The sequence below is a fragment of the Lemur catta genome, chromosome 14 (assembly GCF_020740605.2).
Source record: "Lemur catta isolate mLemCat1 chromosome 14, mLemCat1.pri, whole genome shotgun sequence".
Lineage (NCBI taxonomy): Eukaryota > Metazoa > Chordata > Mammalia > Primates > Lemuridae > Lemur > Lemur catta.
The window spans coordinates 68,745,818-68,772,107 of record NC_059141.1 but is presented as its reverse complement, the minus strand read 5'-3'; the positions used below and the strand labels follow the sequence as shown (position 1 = coordinate 68,772,107).

General features: G+C 36.5%; 1 protein-coding gene across 1 annotated transcript; it reads right to left on the bottom strand.

Annotated features, from left to right (window-relative positions):
• LOC123649897 (zinc finger protein 37A-like) lies at positions 1 to 26,062 on the bottom strand. Its single transcript, XM_045568202.1, has 4 exons — positions 25,973 to 26,062; positions 12,975 to 13,101; positions 12,612 to 12,707; positions 1 to 3,025 (listed from the first exon to the last, which is right to left on the bottom strand). The coding sequence occupies exons 1-4, from the start codon at positions 26,024 to 26,026 to the stop codon at positions 2,964 to 2,966; spliced, it is 339 nt and encodes a 112-aa protein (XP_045424158.1). The 5' UTR covers positions 26,027 to 26,062; the 3' UTR covers positions 1 to 2,963.
• Positions 26,063 to 26,290: the final 228 nt, after the last annotated feature.

Below are 26,290 nucleotides of genomic sequence, written 5' to 3'. Positions count from 1 at the left end.
CTCATCATAGGAAGGGCCACAGGCTGACACACATCCCCCAAAATTGGAATCAGAGACTCAAAAGAGTATTCAATTTATTTGTGCTTTTAGAAAGTCTTCACATGCTACACTTAATATTTTTATAAATGTCTATCTTCAGCTATATTTCTATAAAAAATTTGGAATCAGAACAAAACATAACTTTCACTATAACATTATAGCTAGAAAAAAATTTCTATCAATTAGTTAACAGATTTCCTTTAATACAATCTTGATATAATAAAGTTTTATTAATGTCTTCACATTCAAAACATGTTATGACTTCATCTCAATGTGAATTATCTTGCTTAGTAGAATGACATTTCTTGACTACATTTGCTGTGTTCTTTGAGTATCATCCCCATTATTTCTCTAATGTAAAATAAGTAAAAGTCTCAGGAAAACACACACACACACACACACACACATACCAGGATGCTGACAATTTTTCCTAGGTTTGGTTTCATTGATTTTTATTAATGGTCATTTTCTGGAAGATCAATTTCCTATGTCCATTTGAGTCACATAATTATCTCCTATGTAAGTTCTTTGTTTAATAAGTTCTAATTTATAAATGCATTAGTAGAGCTTCTTCTACATATATCTTTAGTTGTCTTGTTTATAGAAGATTTTCAAATATTCATTACATTAATAGTATTTTCCCCTATTTGTATTCTCTTATTTACTTTGAAACATGACTTATGGTAAAAGTCATGTGTGACTTATGTGTGAATTCTCGTACACATCTTGAGGTATGAATTCATAGAGAAAGATTTCTCTCATTGCTACACTCCCCCTGTGTGTATCCTCAGACATACTGTGAGAACTGATTTCTCACAGGTTATCCTATGTTCATTACATTCATAGGGTTTCTCCCTTGTGCATCTTCTCTGATGTACTTTGAGGCTTGAGTTGCAACTGAAGCTTTTCCCACACCGATTACATTCATATGGTTTCTCCCTAGTGTGTGTTCTGTGATGTTTAGTGAGATCTGACTTATGACAGAAGGACTTCCCACATTCATTACATTTGTAAGGTTTTTCCCCTGTGTATATTCTCTGATGGACAGTAAGGACTGACTTCTCAGAAAAGGATTTCTCACACTCAGTACATTCATAGGGCTTCTCCCTTGTGTGCGTTCTCTGATGAGATTTGAGGACTGAGATCCAAGTGAAAGTTTTTCCACATTCATTACAATGATCAGGTTTCTCCCCTCTGTGTGTTCTCTTATGTACTGTACAATCTGACTTATGGAAGAATGTTTTCCCACATTTTTTACATACATAAGGTGTCTCTCCTGTGTGAGTTCTCTGGTATACTGTAACATATGAATTCCTAGAGAAAAATTTACCACATTCCTTACACTCATAGGATTTCTCACCTGTGTGTGTTCTCTGGTGTTTGGTGAGATCTGATTTATTGTAGAAGGTTTTCCCACATTCATTACATTTATACAGTTTTTCCCCTGTGTGTATTCTCTGATGTACTGTGAGCACCGATTTTTCAGAAAAGGATTTCCCACACTCACTACTTTCATAGGGTTTCTCCTTTGTGTTCTCAAATGTACTTTCAGACCTGAGTTGCGACTAAAGGTTTTCCCACACTGAATACATTCATAGGATGTTCCCCCTATATGAATCTTCTGATGTTTAGTGACATCTGACTTGTGACAAAAGCTTTTGCCACACACCTTACATTCACAGGGTTTCTCACCTGTGTGAGTTCTCTGATGTATTGTAAGATATGAATTCCTAGAGAAAGATTTTCCACATTTGTTACATTCATAGGGCTTCTCACCTGTGTGTATTTTATGATGTATTGTGAAGACACAGTTGCTTATGAAGGTTTTTCCACATTGATTACATTCATAGGGTTTCTCTCCCATGTGAATTCTCTGATGTACTGTGAGATATGACTTATGCTAGAAGCTTTTTCCACATTCCTTACATTCATAGGGTGTCTCTCCTGTGTGAGTTCTCTGATGTATTATGAGGTGTGAATTCCTAGAAAAGCATTTCCCACATTCATTACATTTATAGGGTTTCTCTCCTGTGTGGATTCTCTGATGTAAAATAAGAAGAGATTTCCTAGAGAAGCATTCCCACATTCATTACATTCAAAGGGTTTCTCCCATGTGGATTCTTTGATGTTTGGTGAGTTTTGACTTTTCATAGAATGTTTTTCCACATTCATTGCATTCATACACATTCTCTCCTCTGTGCATTCTCTGAGTTACATTAAGTGTTGACTTCTTGTATGAAAGTTCCCCTGATTTCTTACATTCAAATGTTTTCTCTCCTGTGTTGGGAAACTTTGATCTATTAAAATTATCTACACTTTCAATACATTCACAGTGTTTCACCTCTAAATGAACTCTATGTTTCAGGAGAGTTGACTTTTCGAATATTTTCCCACGTTCATTAAATTCATAAATGTGTTCTCCTTTTTTGTGCCATTTTATGGACCAGGAGAGTTGAATGACTACAGAATAGTTTATTACATTCATTATGTTCACAAGGACTTTCTCCTGTGTAAGCTTGCTTATATGTAACAAAAACTGCCTTCTCATGGAAATCTTTCTCACATTTCTTATATTCAAAGGATTGTTCTAAATTTTTAATTTTCAGATATGAAATGAAGTCCTCATTATGACTGAGGTATTTTCCATTACGAATGAATTCATAAGGTTTCTCTCTCACATAAGCTTTTTCATGGTTAATATTGAGAAACAATTTTTCATATGCATTAAGGTCATCAGGCTTTTTCCTTAAATAGTTTTGCTTACTAACAGTTAATTCTGAAATGTATTTCAAACTTACACCACATAGATCACATGTGCAAGGTATTTTTATGGAATGAACTGGGTCTATGTATATTTTGAACACTTTTCCTAATGTGTTACCTCTCTCTACAGTCAGTATTTTGTTGTTGATAAATGGAGCTTGTCAGAAATGTCTGTCCTGAATTTCTTTATTCTGCTTCAGTTGATCATCAACTCTGCAGACTCCTACAAATGAGAAAAAATAGCCATAACTTACGAAACTCATATTTATGATGAAACTACACTTACAGACAAATGCTCTTTTCTATAGTTGACTTAATTTTCTGGAATAAGGTAATCCAAAATGTTCTTATCCCCCATCCTTTTGGCTTACACACACACACACAATCCAACAAAGTGGAAAGGGGGTTAGAAACTTATAATGCACATATCTGGCAATTTACAAATATGTACTTCAAAACTTAATATAGAGGTTAGAAATAACCATAAGTCACAGTGAATACAAAATAATAGATTTTGGGGGAAAATGGGTGATCTAGAAATGGGAAATGCAGAGAATGAGAGGGGCAAGGAATATTTGTAGAAATATCAGAGGAATGGTTTTATTTGAATGAAACACATCAAATTTTACACAGTTTCCTTCTCTTACATTACTGCAGTTAAGGCTAACTAGAGTTTGTTTCTTGTTTTATTCTCTTATTCTGTTTTTTATTATAGTGTTATATTGTATATTATTACTTTATTATATTGTTAATACAAAATTAAGTTTCTGATAGCACCTATTTCTTCATGTTTCAAAAAAGAGTCTTATAGCCTAATTTCTGATTTTCCCTTTACACCCGTGGCTTATAAAAAATACAAATGTACATGAGGAAATGAAAAATCAAGGAGACAAGAAACAAACCATCCTTGTAATAGGACCAGATCCATTAGCTGTCTCCAGTTTTGATACATACAGTTTATTGTCTCAGAGTTTGTTCAAAAGTGAACCTATTCTGCCATCAGATTCTAAATTTTCCCTATTTTATTTTATTTTATTTATTTATGTATTTTATGGAGACACCCAGGCTAGAATGCAATGGCATCATCATAGCTCACTGCAACCTCAAACTTCTGGACTCCAGTGATCCTCCTGCCTCAGCCTCCCAAGTAGCTGGGACTGTGAAGTCTCCCTGTTGCTCAAGCCGGTCTCAAACTCCTGACCTCCAGCAATCCTCCCACTTCAGCCTCCCAGAGTGCTAGGATTACAAGCATGAGCCATGGCACCCAGCTCTTTTCCTTACTTTAAACTTGTTCTGATACAATATTAATACATAATTTTGCTTTTACGTCCAGGTTTCCACACATCTGAGTTTTATTTATTGAGAAAACCTTGTGTGCCCTGACCTAGAACACTCATTGACATTTATATTTATATAGCCTAAGAATTCACACCTATACTTCAGGTTGTTACCTTGCTGCTCTAAAATGCAATGTAACAATGATGACCCTGCTCAGAAACCTGTCCAGAGCCCATTATTTGGGCTTTAGATCACAACTTCTAACAACACTCTTTTATAACATATACATAGCCTGTTAACTGCTGAAATTTAAAATACTTTAGTCATTATTTATTTCCTTTTCTAACTATAATCTATCATGTTACAGATGTTTTTCTTTGAACACCTCTGAGTGGGTAAAAAAATTAATGGCTCTTAACAAGTGGTATGCTTTTTCAAAACACAAATCCTCAGGTTTCAAACAACCTATAATTTTTTAATAAGAACCTAGAGGTAGCCGGGTGCAGTGGCTCACACCTGTAATCCTAGCACTCTGGGAGGCCGAGGTGGGAGGATCGCTCAAGGTCAGGAGTTCGAGACCTGCCTGAGCAAGAGCAAGACCTCGTCTATACTAAAAATAGAAAGAAATTATATGGACAACTAAAAATATACATAGAAAAAATTAGCTGGGCATGGTGGCACATGCCAGTAGTCCCAGCTACTCGGGAGGCTGAGGCAGGAGGATCACTTAAGCCCAGGAGTTTGAGGTTGCTGTGAGCTAGGCTGACGCCACGGCACTCTAGCCCAGGCAACAGAGCCAGACTCTGTCTCAAAAAAAAAAAAAAGAACCTAGAGGTTTGTAACCCAACACATGCACTTAGAAGTAAATTCTTGGTAGCATTTTCTGAATGAATAAATAGAAAGGCTCTCTTACTTATCAAGATTCACAGTTAAGTAATGATCCATTACTTAAATATCCATTATATGCTGCATAGCAAAGTCAGATATACTCTTTTGAGGAAGCATAATACAGATAAAGTCACCTCATTTAACCTCCATCCACTATTAGGAATCAGAATCTGTGGTATTAATATATAATATAAATCAAAGCAGGCAAGGAACATTTTATAATAGGTGTGAAACTTGATGCTTAAACTCAAAATGTGCTTAAACATAATAATAATGAAAATAACAACAGGAAAAATAACAAAACATTACCATGAGCCAGGCACTGTTCTATGTACTTTTCACTAATTCACAAGAATTATCAAGTAGGTAGGAATCAAAGGTGGAGTTAAAAGCAGGGAAGAAAAGTGTATATAAGAGTGCTACTTAGGAAGGAGAAAATGGAGTTTAGCACCAGTTTTGTGCCACAGACACCAGATGTACCCATATTTAAGGGTTACTAAATAAGAAACATTCAAATTTCATGTTACCTATTGGAGAAAATGTAAGTTAGGCTAATATCATAAATTCGAAGCTCTAAGGGGTGAAAAGTCTAATTTTATTTAAGAATAAGAACAAAGAATGAAACAATTTGGTTAGTGTTTTAGGTGGTATCATTGGAAAGTGAAAATACAAAAATATTGAGAAGACAGTTTACAAAAGTAAAACAATAATAGTTACCTAACATCAGTAAGAAACGATGACAGAGAAAAATAAAATAACATTATGATTGTTAGTTGTAAGAATAGAGTTTTACAGAACCTAATAAATAAAGATAAGTAGAGGAAATTTATGATTTGTCAATGATGATTTTAATTTTAGTTCTTGTGAACTTGGAGGGATCAAAATATCCTCCTGGATCTCCTGAAGACAGGTAAAACACTGATTTTGAGTGTGAGTCTGCCTAACACACTGGAGATATAAATATGAAAGCCATCAGAACCAGCCAAAACTTAATATCTTAGGATACAGAAAGATCTTATTTTTTTAAGATCCCATTAGATAACTTCTCTTTCAACAAGTAAATTTAGTCCTTTTACATTTATGGTGATTATGCAAACATATCGAGTTGTCACCAACATATTAATTGATAGTTTGCATTTGTCACACAGTTTTACTATATTTTCATTGCTCCTCTCTTCCTTTTTTTTTTTAACTGACTTGGTTTTTTGTTATCTCCCACTTTCTTTTCTTTACAACTTTAGAAGTTATACTACTCTTGTTTCTTGACTTTGAGTGGCTACCCATTAAATTTAACTAAAATTAAACTAAACTAAAATTTAACTAAAAATCTAGTTAGTCAGTATCTTAAACCTTGTTTCTGAATAACAGAATGACTTTGGAACACAATTTGACCACCCTTCCCTCATTTATATACAATTATTAATACATAATTGTGTCTTTTTTAGCCTTACAAATTAAGTATCATTATTATTTTATAGAAACATTAGATTTACCTATATGGTTCCTAATTTCTTATCACTTACTTACCAGTATTCTCATCTGAATTCATTTCCTCTATGCTTGTAGTATCTCCATTGGAATTTTGTTAATCAAATTATGCAAATGGTATGGTTTTTATAATTTATTTTAGGATCAATCCAATTTTAATGATACATTTAAAGACTCTCGCTTTGACTACATTTCAGTTAGACTCCTTGAGCCCTCATCTCATCTAGGCCTTGACATTCCATGTCCAGTAAAAGCTGAGCCCAATTTTAGCAATGATCTTGATGAGTCGGTTTAGTGAGAATCCTCCCGCCCCTGTAATAATCCTTAATATCTGATCAAGTTCCTCATACTCTACCCTCGATGTGCCATTAGTCAAAATCCCATTAGGCCAGTTTAGTAAGAATGCCCCCAACCCCTGATATCCTCTGAGTAGTTTTACATCCATTGAGCCCCTCACTCTGCTTGTTGGCTATAAATATCCAACTGTCTTTGCTGTATTTGGAATTGAGCTCAGTTTTACTGAAAGTTCTCCCCTATTGAATAAAATCTGTCTTTACGGACTTTAGTGCTTGGCTTGGTTTCTCTTAGACAACTCTGATTCTTAAAAAATTAGTTTGCTGGGTTCATAATTCTAGATTGACAAATACTATTCCTTCAATTTAGAAGTATCTGACAATCTCTCATTCCTTAGAGGTGACCTGATTTTCTCTTTGGCTGCTGTTAAAATCCAGTATTCTCCAGTATGTGCTTAAGTAAATTATTTTTATTTATCCTGCTTGTTATGTGTTTTGTGTTCCACATATGTGGTCTTATTGCATTATTTCTGGAAAAATCTAAGCTATTAATGTTTCAAATATTGCTGCTGCTGCTTCTTCTGGTATTCCAATAATTCATGTTGTATCTTTTTTTTTTTTTTTTTTTTGAGACAGAGTCTCACTCTGTTGCCCAGGCTAGAGTGCTGTGGCATCAGCCTAGCTCACAGCAACCTCAAACTCCTGGGCTCAAGCGATCCTCCTGCCTCAGCCTCCCAAGTAGCTGGGACTACAGGTGCATGCCACAACACCTAGCTAATTTTTCTATAGACAGGGTCTCATTCTTGCTCAGGTTGGTCTTGAACTCCTGAGCTCAAGTGATCCTCCCACCTCGGCCTTCCAGAATGCTAGGGTTACAGATGTGAGCCACTGCACCCCACCTAACATCTTCTCATTCCTCTTTCCCATATCTTTGAATTTATTGTCCTATTGCCCTTCTCTTGTCACCTTGTATTAAATTGTGTGATTTATTCAGTAGTATTTTCTAGCTAAGTAATGTCTCTTCAGCTGTGTCTAAACTGCTATTTAATCCATTTTTCAGAATTTCAACAACTTATTTTTAGTCCCAAAAATTTAACTGTGGTATTCAATAACCTGTACAGGGATTCAAACATTCCTTCTTCCTTACCCATTCATAGGGGACACTGAATAAACTGTGTGCTATGTGCCTGCACTTTGACTGTGACTTATCATATGAGGTCAGCTGTGGAATTTTCCACTTGTGGTGTCACGTAAGCACTGAAAAAGTTTTGAGTTTTAGAGTATTTCCAATATTCGATTTTCAAATTAGGGATGCTCAAACTTTATTACTAGTAAGAATTTAGCAGAGATAAAACAAAATAAAAATTCTCAAACCAAAAGAGAGAAAAAGAGGCCAGCCCACAGCTGTTATCCCAGCACTTTAGGAAGCTGAGGTGGGAGGATCACTTGAGGTCAGTTCAAGACCAGCCTGAGCAAGAGTGAGACTCCACCTCAACTAAAAATACAAAACTTAGCTGGGGTTGGTGGCACATGCCTGTAGTCCTGGCTACTTGGGAGGCTGAGGCAGGAGGATCACTTAAGCCCAGGAATTGGAGGTTGCAGTGAGCTATGATGATGTCATTGCACTCTAGCCCAGGCAACAGAGTAAGACCCTGTCTCAAAAAAAAAAAAAAAAAGTTTTAATAGTAATTTTTAAAAAGAGCAGAAAAGAATGAAAAAAAGGAAAAAGAACAGATAAGCAAATAGCAAACAAGTGGGAAAATAATAAATTTGAATCCAAACATTAAAAAATTATATTAAATGAAAGTGACCAAAACATTCCAATTAAAAAGTGGAAATTTTCACATTAGGTAAAAAAGCAACACTGAACCAACCATACACTATCTAAAAGAAACCCATTTTAAACATAAACCGGTTAAATTAAAGGGATGGGAAAAGATATGTAAAATTAAAAGATGACTAGAGTAGCTACATTAATATCAAAGTAGAATTCAGAAACAAAGAGAGTTACCAGGAATAAAGAGAGGTATTACACAATCATAAAGGGGTCAATTCAACAAGCGAACATAACTATAGACTTAATAATGCTTCAAAATTCACAAAGCAAAAACCAATAGACTAAAAGGAGAAATACATAAATCCAAAATTACAACTGAAGACTTTAACACTGCCCTCTTACTGTCACTGACAAAAGTTTTGAGTGTTAGACCCCTGACCTCATTTTCCATTAGCCCTGTGATTTTTAATGCACCATTTTGTACAGAATCGTGATTCTTGAGAATACACACATTGCATTTTAACAGAGTTCACTGCCTAAGTATACTCCCATTCCTTCCCACTTGTCTTTAGCCTACCCTTAACCAAATGACTTAATTCCTGGGTTAAATTCAGAGCCCACCACCAATCTTTTTACCATGCTGTTTTGTCACTTCTTGGTTAATTGATATGCATCCTCTAACAGGAAGCTCCTGGGGGACAAAGGGCCCATATTCTAGACTATTCAAAATATGTTTTCTCCTTTTGTGTTAAAGAATCACCCTTTAGCTTGGTAATATAACATTCTTAATTTGATTCTTTAAAGCTTTTGTAGGAATTCCTTTACTGACTTTAGCAGCAAATTTTGTTATGGAAAAGCTTGAGATCTGCTCAACTTGTTTCTTATATTATTATAAAATAATTCTTTGTTTTTGAAATCTGGTAACTTTACTAGAATGTATCATGATAATTTTGGGTCCCTCTTCCTGAGAGATAGTTTACCTTTTTATGTAGATTCAACTGTACCATTTTTTCCCCTAAATAAGTATTCTTGAAATATTTTAAATATTTGTTCTATTTCTTTGAATTTCTACTTTGGAAAAAGAACTGTATGTATTGAATATATGTGAAATATTTTTTATACTACCTTCTTTATACAATTTTCTAGTTTTATTTATTTCAGTTTCTTCTTACTCATTTTCCTCTTTTCTTTCTGGATGCAATTTCAGCAATGCCTATTCTTCTTTGAAATTCTTCCAATTTGCTTTCTTTATCATACTTTTTATTTTCTCTTCCAATTCTTTTCTGAGTTTGACCCCCCACAGTTCTTTTTATTAAATGAATCAAAACATCATACTATTATTTTAACACCTTTCTGGAACTCTGGTAATCACACAAGCAACAAATTAAATTAGCTCTCCTTTTGAAATTCACGGTCTAATATTTGGTTTCTTTACTTTATGACTACTTTGATCAGGTGACATTTCATCACCTACTATTTTTGTCCTTATCTTTTTCAGCCCTTTTTTCTTGTTACAGCTTTATGTGCATTTTGTGCTGGTTCCTTTTTGATTACTCAGTTTCAAAGGATATGAGCTTTATGAGGAACAGTTTACTGCATGAGTTTCACATGGATAGAGCTCTGCCTTAGGCTAACAGGAATGCTCCCTATGAACAAGTGTTTTACGTATGTAGTAAACTCAGTTTATGCACCAACCCAGTGCTGCCTTCCTTTCTGGCTGGGGTAGCCTTAGCAATGGCTTGCTCTGAAGCCAGGTCACTGGGGTTGGCACTGTTGCCGCTACTGATTTAGGAACACCAAGTGTGTGTTAATGTGATAGAAAGACTGAGGTGCCCAAGTGGCTGTACTAGACTCTCGGAGGCTCTGGTTTGCCCCACAGCCTAGAGAGGCTGGCTGATGCTAGGTTGCATGGTGAAGGAGCTAAAGTTCTACAGAACAGTCTTTGTCTAATGAGAAAGACAAACGAGAAAGCAGCAGATACATCCCATTCCCTTCACCTTGCTGAAAGGCTATTCTGAGACACAGTGGTTTACATAAAACCTCTCTGAAAATATCTTGCTAGATTGAGCAATCAGATGTGCTTGTTACAGAGCTATGGCTAACAAGGTCATCATCCCCTTGTATTTTCCCTTCCTCCTAATCAGCCTCACTCCCCATTTCCTTACTTCCGTAGCAGGTCTGCATATCCTGACCATTTGTTATTGAGAAAGTTTTTACTTCAAATTCTGCGTTGTAGGATTATCAGCTAAGATAGCATGTAAGTTTGTTTCCCCCACACATAGGTGTCTGTGAAGTTTTTTTCCTCAAACAGAAAGTCTCCTGTTTCTTGCACTGTCACAGAGTGTCAGAGAAAAATATGACTTGTGTGTCTGTTTCCACACTTAACCTATTACCTCTGCTTCACAGAACCAAACTGCATCCAAAGGAGCTCCAGCTGTCCTGGGTAATGCAGTGACATTATTCCACAGAGAGATTTAGGCTTCACACCTCACAGTAAATACTTTGTCTCTCAAAGTATTTTGCCAGTTCCTCTGAGCATCAGAAATGCTTTTGTTTTCTATTCATCTGCTGGCACATACACCCGCTGTTAAATTTTCAGTGATTCTGACAGCTTTACCAACTGTACTGATTTGGGATTTCAGAAACCCTCTAGTGTCATAAGATGGAGTTTGTGTTGCTCATTTTCCTTATTGCTTCCACATGATTTGTAGGCAGAGACAGAGAAGATTCCTCCTCTACATATCCTTCTTCAAAGAGGTTCACATTCTCCTTAAAACACTCTCTTTACTTGGCTACAAGATACTACATTCTCTGTGTCCCTTATTCCCAAACTGCTTTCCTTTGCTGAGTCTTATCATTTTCATGACTTCTGAACGGTACTGTCCCAGGGGATAGCCTTCAGACAGCTCAAATATGTGTATTCCTAGCCCTAAGGAGAGGTTATCTAACCCCTTAGCTTTAAATACTAAATTCAAAGACTGTAAATACTATCATAAGCTAATACTTTCTAAATAAGTATCTCTAACCTGGACTCCCTGCAAACTACCTGCTTATATAGTCAAATGTTTATTGACATGTAAACTTGGATATTTTATAATCACCTGAAACCTGGTTTATGCAAACAAAACTACTAACAACCCCGCCAAAACTGTTTCTCCTCAATGTTCCCCATCTTGGGAATTGGTACCCACTTACCCAACTGCTATAGATGAAATCCTTGGAGTCACTCCTGACACGTTCCTTTTTCTCACATTCCTTATCCAACTCAGTAGGAAATCTTACAGGTCCCACATTCAAAATATATCCAGAAACCAACCACTCAATGGTCTTCACCACTTCTAACCAAGTGTGAGCTACCACTGCCTTTTCCTAGCTTCAAATACTCTCCTGACTGATGTTCCTCCTTTCACCCCTTTGTCCCCAATAGTATTTTCTTTGCCTAGCAGCCAGTGAGATCACTTTAAAAGACAAATCACCGTATGTTATTTACTGAGTCAAATCATGCCAACGGCCTCTCATTTTACTCAGAATAAAACCATAGTCTTCATTATGGCCCCCATGGCCCTACATAATCTGGACTCCTACCACCTCTCCAACATCAATGCGCACACCGATGTCTGCATGTCCTCAAGAACACCAAGCACATGCCTGTCTTAGGGGGCTGGCACTTGAATGTGGCCTCTGCCACCAAGACTGTCCATGACTTCCATCCTCATTTCATTCAAGTTCATATCATCCAAAAAGCCTTCCTGATCCTCCTTCCTAAAGTCTAATAACCCATCATTCTTACCCTTTAACTTCCTTGCTATTAAATATTTTATACTCTTGGTATATTACATGTGCATATGTGTGTGGTGTTGTCATTTTTTGTTTCTTATCTACCTATCCCCACCCAAACATAAGCTCCATGAGGTCAGGGACAAAATTTAGTTCACTACTCTATTTCCAGCACCTAAATCTTAAGTGACACATAGCAGGTACTCGATATTTTTTTTAATGGAAAAATGAACACGTGAACAAAACTTGAGAATAAAAAGAATTCATATGCCATCTGTTGTCCATATCTTCAATACATGATAACTCACCTGGGTAATTCTGGCCTGTGGGCTCTTCCTCTAATATCCATGGCTGCTCTCCTGGTTCCAACTTGAAGATCACTTCTGGTTTAGGTATACAATACCCTGTGGAAATGACATGGAAATTGGGTGACACTAATGGAATTCAGGGCCTCTGAAGAAGGCAGAAAATGAAGCTTCAGGAGCTAATTTCAACCTTTCATTGAATGAGTCAGAAAACAACATTGTTTATGGTACCCCAACAGTTCTTCTACTTAACACTCTGAATCTCAAGCTTAACTATCATTAAACTCAACAAAACTTCCATGGGTTTCAGCAACCAAGAAAAGACGTGCATACTGGGAGTCCACGTGGAAGAAAGTCCCTACCTACCCACTGAGACAAAGTGGCCATAGTTCTCCAGCATCACATCCTTGTACAGGGTTCTCTGAGCAGGGTCCAGGTGCTGCCACTCCTCCTGGGTGAAGCTCACGGTCACATCCTCAAATGACAAGGATCCCTGAAATAGCACATTTGTATTCAAATTTGAGCGATCAGAATCAGAAGACATGGAAAAGCTGTATGAGGATTATCACAATGTTCATTATTCAGAGTTAATGGGATGTCTACTTTTTCACTGTACTTGGTTGGAGTAGAAGAAATCATAACAGATATTCCCCAACACCGTGATAAGTTATTGGTGTCCCACTACGTGCCTGTGTGCCACACTGAACTCTCTTACTTGGGGGGAATTTGAAGACACATAAAGAAATGTTACTGCTCTCAAGGAAAACATAATCTAATAAATAGGTACAAACATATAAACACATAACTACAATAAGATGTTACAGGTACTACAGTGAAAAGATGTGCAAAGTTAACTGAACTTATAAAGGGAGAGAAAAGTTTTATTCCTGCTCTTTGGGTGGGTTTCACTGAGGTGGTAAAGATTTGAATTCTTAAACAATACTAGAGTGTCATTCATGAACCTGAGCAACAGCATAAGAATGGATACAGCTGACATACGTAGTTAAAGGTTTAATAATTGGCACACAGGAGAGTATCATTTGGGGCTCTGATAAGATAAAGAGTTACAGAATCTAGCACTTTGAAAGGCCAAAGGGGGAGGATCACTTGAGGCCAGGAGTTTGAGACCAGCCTGAACAAGAGCGAGACCCTGTCTCTACAAAAAATAGAAAAATTAGCAGGAATGGTGGCGTGCGCCTGTAGTCCAACTACTCAGGAGGCTGAGGCAGGAGGATCACTTGAGCCCAGGAGTTTGAGGTTACAATGATGACACCATTACACTCTTGTACTCTAGCCCAGGCAACAGAGCAAGACCTTGCCTCAAAAAAAAAAAAAAAAAAAAAAAAAGAGTTATAGAGGTATTCAGGGAAGAAATCATTAAGCAATTTTGAACTTAGTCCTGCAGAATTAGGGATGTCCAAAATATTGGTCACTATTCCATTCTGGGAAACCTTTTTGTTTATTTTTAAACTGTAAACTTACATTATCAATCTATGTATAAGTTTTTAGATTAAAATAAATGTAAAGTAGGCATCTAAATATTTCCCTCCATAATACAATGGACTATCGCATTCAGGTCAGAGATGACTCCTTCAGATAATGGGGATCCAACAAGCAGGCACAAGCTAGCAGGGAGAAAGAGAGCGAAGTATCGTCATTCCCAGGTTGTCAATCAAATGGCTAGTAAATGCTCAAGGCATATGCTGAAAACTGAAAAACAGGGGAAAGAATAAGTCAGTCAGAGCATAAGAGTGAGCTGCAATCAGGCAAGAAAATAATACAGAAATTAAAAGAACTAGAATAGAATAAAAAAAAGCTGTTGGTATCTGCAGATATCATAATTCTGTATGAAGTAAATGCAAAGGAATCTGTAGATTATTAGAAGTGAGTTTAGCAAGTTTTTGAATACAAAGTCAACATATAAAAACCAAGAGGATTTCTATATGCCAGCAACTAAGTGTGCTAAAGTAGCACTTACAGTACCATCAAAGGCATGAGATACTTCAGAATAAATCAACAAAATACGTCTAAGACAATTACACAGAAAATTATAAAGCATTATTTGGGAAAAACTAAAGAATACCTTTAAAAAAAGAAGGGATAAACTATATTCATGCATTGAACAACTCAATATTATAAAGATCTCAATTCTCCCCAAACTGGCCTATAAATTCAAAACAATCCCAATCAAAATCTTTGCAGGTATTTTTGTGGAAATCAACAAGTTGATTCTCAAGCTTATACATAGAAATTCAAAGGATCAAGAGTGGCCAAGGCAGTCTTAGAGAAGAACAAGAAAATGAGTGAACACACACTGATTGTGGCTGGCAGAATTCCATCATGCCCCTCAGTGATCTACATCCTTATTCTATAACCTCCTTCCCTAGAGTGTGGGAGAGACTTGTAACTCGAGGGATTATGTTACATTATATTCTGCAGTTATAATTATTAAATAAGATCCCTTAATCAGTTCATTTTGAGTTAAAAGAAAAATTACCTTGGGTGGGCCTGACCAAATCAGGTGAGTCCTTAAAAAGAAGGTGAAATATCAGAGAAAATCTCTTACTGGCCTCTAAGATGAAGCAAGCCACCATGACTTCGACAGCTGCGTGGAGATTAATTCTGCCCATGTGTACTCTAAGTCTCCATTAAGACTAGATGTCCTAAGCAATGCCTTGGTTGCAGCCTTATGTCTGAGCAGAGGACCCAGCTAACCCATTCCCAGACTCCTGATCCATAGAAACTGCGAGATAATGAATTTGCGTTGTTTGAAGTTACAAAATTTGTGATAACTTACTACGACGTAACAGAAAACTAACACACCAGTGGGTATCATACAGTAATTTAAGCCACTGTGGTATTGGTGAAAGAATAAACTGAAAGAACACTGGAAAAAAAATCAGTCTAGAAACAGATCCACAAACATGGATACCTGATTTATAAAAAGAAAAGGACAGTCTTCTCAATAAACTCTGCTAATTAAATAGTTATCGATACAGAAAAAACTTGACTTCAATCTCACACAATATATGAAAATCAGTTCCAGGTGGATTGTAGGTTAAAATGTTATCAGTAAAACAACAGAACTTCTAGATTGTCAACAGGAAGCTATCTTTACAAGGAAAGTTTTTGAAGCACAACACAAAAACACTAACCATAAAGGAGAAGACTGAAATAAACTAGACCACATTAAATTTAAGAACGTCTATTAATCAACAGATACCACTAACAAAAACAAGCAAAGACACAAGAAAATATTGCCAACACATTGAACTTTTAAAGGGATTATACCCAGAATATACAAAATGCTTTTAAAATCAATAAAAGCAAGACAACCTAATAGAAAAATAGGAAAAGGATTTGAACAATCACTTCACAGAAGACATCATCAATATGGCCAATAAACATGTTAAAAAGGTGTCAACCTAAAAAGTCAACCACTGGGACAGGTTATTGGGAACAAAGATGTTCACGCAACCTCAAAGTTTCATCCCACAGATTATTAGTTTATGAAAGGGGGAAAGAAAGCCTACTTTTCAAATGGAGATGTTTGATACCATAAGCAATAATAATACAAATAGGCCATATAAGAAATACACGATAAACTGGCATAGTAAAAATGTATAATCTGAGTCTGTGAGAGAAACAAGTCAGTCAAATTCAGATGTGGAGGCATTCTACAACAGTGCTTCTAAGCATGGCTGCACACTGCCTGGGGACAGAAATGTTTAAAGAGCTCCAGATGATTCTAAAGTGCAGTTAAATTCAAGAATAACTGTTGAACAAGACACCTGACCAGTACTTTTAAAAATGTCCATAATATGAAAGAATAGAAAGACATGATCTTTGATTGGATCTTAGACCCAACAAAGGTACAAAGGACATTTTGGGGGGAAATGGAAGTATTATATACAGGTAAAGATAGGGAGTATATGGGAAAATGCTTCTATAATAACTGCTAAATGTAGGTGAATGGGTGTGAAGACAAACTGATTATATATTTTAAATAGAAGAATGAAAAAGCCAAAAAATCTAAGACTTGAAACAAGAGCAATGAAGTGAGCTAACCTGCTACATACTAAAAATTGTATAAAGTACCATCACTACAATAATATAATATAGGCACATAAGTAGAAAGACAAATGAACATAAATTCCAGAAATAGGCTCAAACCCAGTTGAAATTTAATAAATGATAAAGTCAGTATCCTAAAGTAGGGAAAAGGAATTTTTCATTAAGAGATGGTAGGATAACTGAATGGATGGATGAAAAAAATGAAATAGGATCCATTCCCATTTATATATCAGGAAAACACCAAATCAATCTATGTTAAATGTAAAAAAAGAGATTCTACAAGTACTAGAAGAAAATAGGGGTGAATTCCCCTACAACTTAAGAAAAAATAAAACTTTACTAACCATGACTAAAAATCCAGATGCAATAAAAAAAAATGCTGACAAATTTGACTACATAAAATCAGACATTAAACTGTCTAGCTAAATAAAAATTTAAAAACCTATAACCAAAATAAAATGAAAAGGACAAGCTGGGAATAAACATCCACAACTTACATGACAAACAAATGGTTAATATCTCTATATAAACAGTTCCTAAAAACATAGAAGAAAAAAACTCAACAACCCTGTAGAACTATGGGCAAGAATTAGGAACAGAAAATTCACAGGAAAAGAAATGTAAATGACACTAACATTTACAAAATCAAGATCATCCTTTAAAATAAAAAGAAAAATGTAAATAAAAATTATAGTGAACCATTTCATTCCTATCAGACTGGCAGAAATCCAAAAGAAAACAACACATATACTAAGTTTGGTTTTCTATAAGCATAAAAACATACTCACATCCTGCTGGTGTAAATGCAAAATAATCAACCATCTAAAGTGAAATACAGCAATATTTAGTTAAACAGCATATGAATTTGCCACTTGACCCAGAAATCCCACTTCTAGGCAGCTACCACAAGGACATACTGGCCAAAAATGAAAAGGCTACATCACTATTTGTATTTACAGAAGACCTGAAACAGCCCAAATGCTGATTAATAAACAACTGGTTGAATGTATTGTGGTACACTTACATAACAGAGTGCCAAGCAACTAAAAAAAGAACTGAGGGATATCTCCATAAGCTGCTACAGAGTGAACTCCAGATTACATCACTAAGTGAAGAAAGTTTGAGAAAATCAAGTATAACATGGCAGCTTTTACATATAAAAGAGAAATATACATATATACATATGGACCTGCTTATATTAAAAATAACAAAAAGATAAATCATAAAACAAATGTATGGTTCCTTATCGGGTAAGGGAAGGACAAGGAACAGGCTGGAGGGAAAGGGAGGGAAAACACACTGATCTTTGAATATTCTTTGCTTTATAGATTCATCTTTGAAAACATTTAAGTATTTCTCATAATTATAAAAAAGAAGCATCAAAATGAAAACAAAACCCCCAAACCAAATAGCAAATGAAACAAATGAATCTAATTGTCTCAAGTTGATGCCATACCACTCAGAGATGAATAATTTCTGCTATATTTAAAACACAGGAATATGACTGCATGTCACAATGGGGATATGTCCTAAGGACAAAAGAACTGCAAAAAAATCTTAAACTGGTTTCAAAAATATTTTGTTAACAATAATATTAGTATTGTTATTCTGAAACTACATTGTTTTACAGGATAAAACAAATAACCATGTTAATACCCTCTGGAATATAGATTTTCAAAGTAAGAAAAAAGATAAAAATTCAAAGTAAAGAAATATTAGTAGGAAAAAAATTTAAAAAAAAGAAATATTAGTATGAACTCATGATATATTTTCCCCATTAAAACAAATAATATGTTATTTCCTAGCTCTGTGCACTCTAATTTCCAAAAACAATCACAATGTCAGTAACCCTAAGCACTAAGCCCAGACTGTGGTCTCATTTCCCACTAAAAGACACCAGGGCTTCCGGGAAAATGGCTGATTCAAGGTCTAGAAGCAAAAAATGTACAAAATGACCCTGGAATATCGTATCATACCAGAAAACAAAGAGGCTATTAAAATATACTATAGTCTGTCAAAAGGACTCAGAAACCTACCTGAAATACTCCCACCGGCCAAAATACTTTGAGTAAAATAAGAACTGCAATGGATTGGAACACATAATAAATCATCATCATCTCCCTCCCCCCAAAATAAAGATCACTTATGGAGAATGACAGGAAACTAATTCATGATTCTGAAAACTAATCAAGTATTTAACTTATTGAAATTTTCCATAATAAATAGTGAGTTGTTTTTTTTTTTACAAAAGTAAACAACCATGAAAAAATGATTCACAAATCTGATCATATCAAAATGTTAAATTTTCAGCCTGGGCAACATAGCAAGACCCTATCTCTAAAAAAAAAAAATTCACAAATTATCCAGGTGCCATGGCACACACACCTTTAGTCCTAGCTACTCAAGATGCTGAGGCAGGAGGATCACTTAGCCCAGGAGTTTGAGGCTGTAGTGAGCCATTATCACACCACTGTACTCCAGCCAGGTGACAGCATGAGACACTGTTTCAAAAAAAAAAAAAAGTAAATCTTTGCTATGACCAATGATACCATAAAGTTAAAAGATAAGACAGACCTGGAGAAGATATCTGCAACAAAAATAACTCAAAGAATTACTATACAAAACTCATAAAGGATATTTATAAATTAGAAAGGAATACAGAACAAAATCAACAGAAGTATGTAAACAAACATTTCACAGATGAAAATTGAAAGGCCCAACCTTACAATCAGAGAAATCAAAACAATGAGATTTTATTTACCCATCAGATTGGCCATAATTTTAAAATATGCCAATATCAATTGCTAGTAAGGAGGTAAAGAAAGCTGTACTATCATGTAACAGGTGTTGAGAGTGGTGTGGCCACTTAGCAGACAATTTGGCAGGACCAAGTAACTCTAGAAATCCTTCCTCTAGATGATTCAGCAATACTAATCATGTATACATGCTAAAGAAATGCTTGGTCTTTTTGCAGCAACAATGCAAAGGATGTTTACTCAAGTATTCTACATAATAATGAAAAATGGAAATGACCTAAAGACTAGTACCTTTTGGAGGCTCTGCAGGGAGAATCCATCTCCCTGCTTTCTTCAGCATATTGGCCTTTCAACACAGAAATGGATAACTAAAATATGCAATGGTCTTAGAATATTATATGGCATTAAAAAGAATAAACCGGCTGGGCGTGGTGGCTCACACCTGTAATCCTAGCACTCTGGGAGGCCGAGGCGGGCAGACTGTTTGAGCTCAGGAGTTCGAGACCAGCCTGGGCAAGAGCGAGACCCCGTCTCTACTAAAAATAGAAAGAAATTATATGGACAGCTAAAATATATATAGACAAAATTAGCCGGGCATGGTGGCACATGCCTATAGTCCCAGCTACTCGGGAGGCTGAGACAGAAGGATTGCTTGAGCCCAGGAGTTGGAGGTTGCTGTGAGCTAGGCTGATGCCACGGCACTCTAGCCCAGGCAACAGAGTGAGATTCTGTCTCAAAATAAATAAATAAATAAACAAACAAACAAATAAATAAATAAACCAAAAATCAAGCAACTGGGATAGATCTTCAGTGCAATATTAAAATTTTTTAAAAGCTGCAATATATATATACCAAATGAGACAGCCTACACAATTCTAAAAAGCACATTAACAAAAATATATACACTTCCATGATACATACATACATTTCCGTATATACTTATACAAATAAAATAAGAAGTCAAGGCATGCATACAAATAGAACAGTGAGTCAACGATGAAAACCCAGGGTGATGGGCTGAACGATGGCCCCAAAGATATCCATGCCCTAATCCCTGGAACCTGTGACTATTACCATACATGGCAAGAAGGACTTTGGAAACATGATTAAGAATCTTAAAAGGGGAGATTATCCCAGATTATCCAGGTGGGCCCTAAACACTGGCACACATGTGCTTAGGAGGAGGAGGCACAAGGATAGCTCACTACAGATAAGAAGATATCACAAAGACGGAGGCAGAGATTGAGGCTGTACATTCAGAAAATGGAGGAAGGAGCCACAATAAGCCGAAGACAGCAAAGAGACAGATTCTCCCTGCAGAACCTCCAGAAGGTACCAGTCTGGCCACCACCTTGATTTTAGCCCCATATAACTAATTTCAGACTTCTGATTTCCAGAACTCTAAGATGATAAATTTGTGATGGTTTAAACGGCCATGTTTGTAATAACCTGTTACATTCAGTAATAGGAAACTAATACACAGGGGCCATGTTATTTGCCAAGAGACTGAAAAGATTCCATGAGTGAGACGTGATTAGCAGGTAAGGAGAGGGGAGTGTGCTGTCACAGGAAACACCAGCAGAGGATCCCCTCACCCCCCCAACCCCCCGCAGGCTGTACAAGTCTGCTGGGGCTATCATAATAAAGTACCACAGACTGGGCAGCTTAAACTGCAGAAATGTATTTTCGCACAGTCTGGAGGCTGGAAGTCCAAAATCAGGTTGTCAGCAGGACTGGTCCCTTCTGAGGGCTGTGAGGGAAGAGTCTGTTCTAGGCCTCTCTCTTGGCTTGTAGATGGCCACCTTCCCCCGTGTCTTCATATCTTCTTCCCTCTGTATGTATCTCTGTGTCCAAATTTCCCTTTTTAAAGGGCACCAGTCATTACTAGATGAGGTCCCTCCCTAATGACCTCTCTTTAACTTGATTTCCTCTGTAAATACCCTATCTCCATGTAAGACCATTCTGAGGTACTGTGGGTTAGGACTGCAACAAGTGATTCAACCCATGACACCGACTCAGTGGAGTCTTGAAGAGGGAATCCCACATTCCTGGCGCAGGTTTCTGGTGCTGGAGCAAGCAGTATGGAGCTGGTTCTCAAACAATGGGGGCTATCTGTTCTGACCTGTCTGGTGGTGGCCCAAAGACTAACTCAGAGTGCTTAGAACTCTCTTAACACAGAGAAATGACGATGTCGAGACATCCACTGTAAACATTTAAAGGCAAATAAACCAGCTGCTGCCACCAGGGGTAAAGGATATCAGTTGGGGAAAACCACAGATACATAAAAATAAGCCTGGGAGGAAAAGCTGGGGAGTGAGATGCTGTGTGGTTTTGGAAAAGCTTCCATATATTTCTGGGAATCTAGATGATGCCACATACATCTAGGACAAGGCCCACGATCAGAAAAGACCTAAGAAGGCCCCAATCTCTCACCTCTCTCAAGTGGTAAAATTATCTCTATTTGTAGATGACATGATCATATAAACAGAAAATAGAAAGAAAACACAAAAAAACTATTAGAGCTAATAAACAAACTCAATAAAGTTGCAAGATACAAGATTAACACACAACATCAGCTTTCTATATGATAACTAGTAACAATCCAAGAAGTAAATTAAGAAAATAATTTTATCTACAATAGCATCAAAAAGAATATTTAGGAACTGATTTAACCAAGGAAGTCTAAGACTTGTACACTGAAAACTACAAAATTTTCTGAGAGATATTAAAAACCTAAATAAATAGATATCTCTTGTTCCTGAATACTTAATATAGTTAAGAAGGTAAAACTCCCCAAAGTGTTCTACAGATCCAATACAATCCTTATGAAAATACAATAGCCTTTTTTGCAGAAATGGACAACATGACCTTCCAATTCATATAGAACTGCAGAGGACCCTGAATAGCCAAAACAACCTTGACAAAAAAGAACAAACGAGAGGACTCACACTTCCTGGCTTCAAAACTTGCTACAAAGGTACAGTAAACAAAAAAAAAAACTATATGGAACTGACATAAAGATAGACATGTAGATTAACTGAACAGAATTGAGAGCCCAGAAAAAAACCCACAGATCTATGGTCAAGTGACTCTCAACAAAGGTGCCAAGACTATTCAATGGATAAAGAATAGTCTCTTCAAAACTGGTGTTGGGACAACTGGATCTCTACATGCAAATGAATGAAGTTGGCTTGCTTCCTCATACTATACAAAAATTAACTCAAAATAGATCAAACACCAAAAGCTAAAGTATAACACTCTTAGGAAAAAACAGAAGTAAACCTTCATAACCTTATATTTGGCAATGGATTCTTAGATATGACATCAAAACCACATGTAACAAAAGAAAATACAGATACACTAGACTTCATCAAAATTAAAAAGCCTTTTGTGAATCAAAGGATATTTGGGAGGAAATATTTGAAAATTATATATCTGATAAGGGTCTAGTACACACAAAGTACTCTTTTAATAAACTCAATTAAAAAATGGACAAAGGAATTGAATAAACATTTCTACAAAAGAGATCTACAAACGACCAAGGAGCAAATGAAAAGGTGCTCAACATCATTTGGGAAAAGCAAATTAAAACCACAATGAGACACTATTTCACATACACTAGAATGGCAATAATTTAAAAAATAAACAATAACAAGTGCTACTGAGGACGTAGAGAAACTGGAACCCTCAAACATTGCTGGTGGAAATGCAAAATTGTGCAGCACTGTGAAAAGGTTTGGCAGTTTCTCAATAAGTTAGAGTTAACATATGATCCGGCAATTCCACTTTTAGGTATATACCCAGAAGAATTGAAAACAGGTGTTCAAACAAAAACTTACATACAAATATTCATAGAAGCACTATTCACAATAGGCATAAGGTGTAAACAACCCAAACATCCATCAACTGATGAATGAATAAACAAAATGAGGTACATCCATATAATGGAATATTATTCAGCCATAAAAGGGAATAAAGTCTGATTACATGCTAAAACATAGATTAATTCTGAAAACATTATACTAAATGAAAGCAGACATACAAAAAAACCCATATTGTATATTATAATTGCATTTACATTAAACATCCAGAATAGGTAAGTCCATAGAGACAGAAGGAAGATTTGTGACTGCCAGGGACTAGGGTCAGGGGTGAATGAAAGTGACTTTAAAGGGTATGGGTTTCCTTCTGGGATGCTAAAAATGCCCTGGAACTTGACAGTGATGATGACTGTACAATACTGTGAATATACTAAATGCCACTGAATCGTGCAGTTTAAATTTTTAACTTTATGTTATGTGTTTTCTACCACAATAAACAAACACTATTGGTGACTTCTACAGACCAAATTCCAGCAAATGGTGGGGAAGAATCCATTCTGCACGACGCACAGTTGAAATCTGATTAAGTGCTGAAACGTGCCAGAAAATAATCTTTTAACTGAATATTCTGCAGACTGAACAAGACTAAAAGTTCTAGTAAGCTATTTTAACAATACACAGTCAATTTAGTCTCTGTATGTTCCAGGTTTTACCCAGAAAAAACAAGACCATCAGGAAGCCGCCAACATGGGCTCTGGTAACACGGTCCCCGAAAAACTTCATGAACTGAGTGAGGTACTTTACCCTTTGCTTCCACTGAAGAATAATTACAGGCAGTTATTTCATGGCTGTCACTGGAAGACTGTCCATCATTAATATAAAAAGCAACAAAAGATTTTTTTCAGCTTTCAGGATCAGGTCTTCAATGCACCAAAAGTAATCAGGTAGTTGTTATCAATGAAAGTCATGTAACAGATAATCTTTTTTTGCCATGGCTACCAGAAAGGTCAGAAATATTTGTAACTCAAGTTTGATACTAACTTCATATGATCTCTGTGTGTGTGTGTGTGTGTGTATTTCCTGGTCAACTATGCCCTATTAATTTGCTATTCCAACATTACTGGCCTGTAGACCTCAACACCAGCATCACCTGAAATCTTGTTAAAAATGTAAATTTTCAGGCCCTATTCTATGTTTTAACAAACTTTCCAGATGATTTTTATGTACACTAAAATTTGAGAACCACCGTGTTACAGCGTTTCAAGTTCACTATATCTATTTCTACTTTTCCATTTTAAATATAAGAGTCATTAAGCTCATAAAATTCATTATAAAACAAAGTATAAAATGACTTCAACAACTCACATAGGGGCTGGGCGCGGTGGCTCACGCCTGTAATGCTAGCACTCTGGGAGGCCGAGGCGGGTGGATCGTTCGAGCTCAGGAGTTCGAGGCCAGCCTGAGCAAGAGCGAGACCCCGTCGCTACTAAAAAAAATAGAAAGAAATTAGCTGGACAACTAAAAATATATAGAAAAAATTAGCTGGGCATGGTGGTACATGCCTGTAGTCCCAGATACTCGGGAGGCTGAGGCAAGAGGATTGCTTGAGCCCAGGAGTTTGAGGTTGCTGTGAGCTAGGCTGGCACCATGGCACTCTAGCCCGGGCAACAGAGCAAGACTCTGTCTCAAAAAAAAAAAAAAAACAACTCACATAGGATTTTGTCATTTTCTTCCGATCTTGGAAAAAATGTAGAAATCTCTGAAGGTATAGCTGGGATAGAAAAAAAGGAATGAGGTCACTAGAGATACAAAATGCCTTCCTAGATTTGCCTACTTAAAAAGCTGCAAACGTCATGTGGGTAAAATGTCTCTCTGTGGGAGAGCATCCTTTTCACCCTGGAGAAGAGGCAGGAAAGGACACACGAAGAAGCACCTATATGTCCATTTGTGACTGTGATATGATCATACAGAGTTTGGAGGTACAATTCTTTACCGAGTGAATATAACCGTTTTCTATCAATTTTTTAGAACAATGTAGGTACCACTTTGTGTTCTCAAATAAAAAAAATTATGAGAAAAAGTTAAACAAATCACAACACACTAAATGAAGAAACACTGAGTCTTCATCAAAAGTTGTGTAAGAGTTTTTCCTTGTTTACTCCTTGAGTTAGAGAAATCACTCAAAGCTATGAAAAAAAGGATGGAGGCACTTTAAGATAAGGTCACTTTTAAATTGTTTTTCCACGGTGTATGTTTCTCAAAACGTTACCTTTTAGGAAATCTGTTTTAACAGTGATGATGTGATCAGCACTGGCCTGAGTGTCAGGACACTCAATGTCACTTCTTGGCTCTGTCACTAACCCAAAGCCAGGGAAATACATTCATACTCTTGGGGCCAATTTTTCCCAACACTGAACAAGAAAAACAGAAAATCTTTCCTGTACTGCTGTCCTATAATGTCGTAGTAAAGCAATTCGTCAGCATATTTCCAGATACCAGATTCATGGGGTGAGAAGAGGTCAGAATCTGGGAAGAGTGAGTGAAAAATAGTGTGGGGTTGTATTGGGATTGGTGGAGACGGAACTTATTCAGATTTAGCTGTAAAACCATGTTCCCCACAGCAAAATCCTTCCAGTGAATATATTTCCAGCGTGGCCTAACATTCCTTCATTACTCACAGCCCAGTTCCCCTCTCCTCAAGTCTGGTCCAGACCTTCCTCCCTGGCATGGCTTCTGGATGTGGCAACATCATCCAAATCTTCCTCATTCTGAACAGGCTGTGCAAACCTAGGATCTGCTCCTTTCTGGGAATTTGCCTCGGCTCAGAAACTCACATGTGGAGTGGTTCTTTTCCGTGGGATTCTGTTCCTGGAGATGTCTCCTTCTTAACTCACAAGAGGTGTTTTGCTCCAGGGAAGATGAGAAATGCACCTAAGGGACAAATTTATTTTAATCGGAACCTTCACCCAGGGCCACGACTTAATTCTGAATATTCCCTGTTCCATAGAATGTCAGGGAATCAACTCAAATC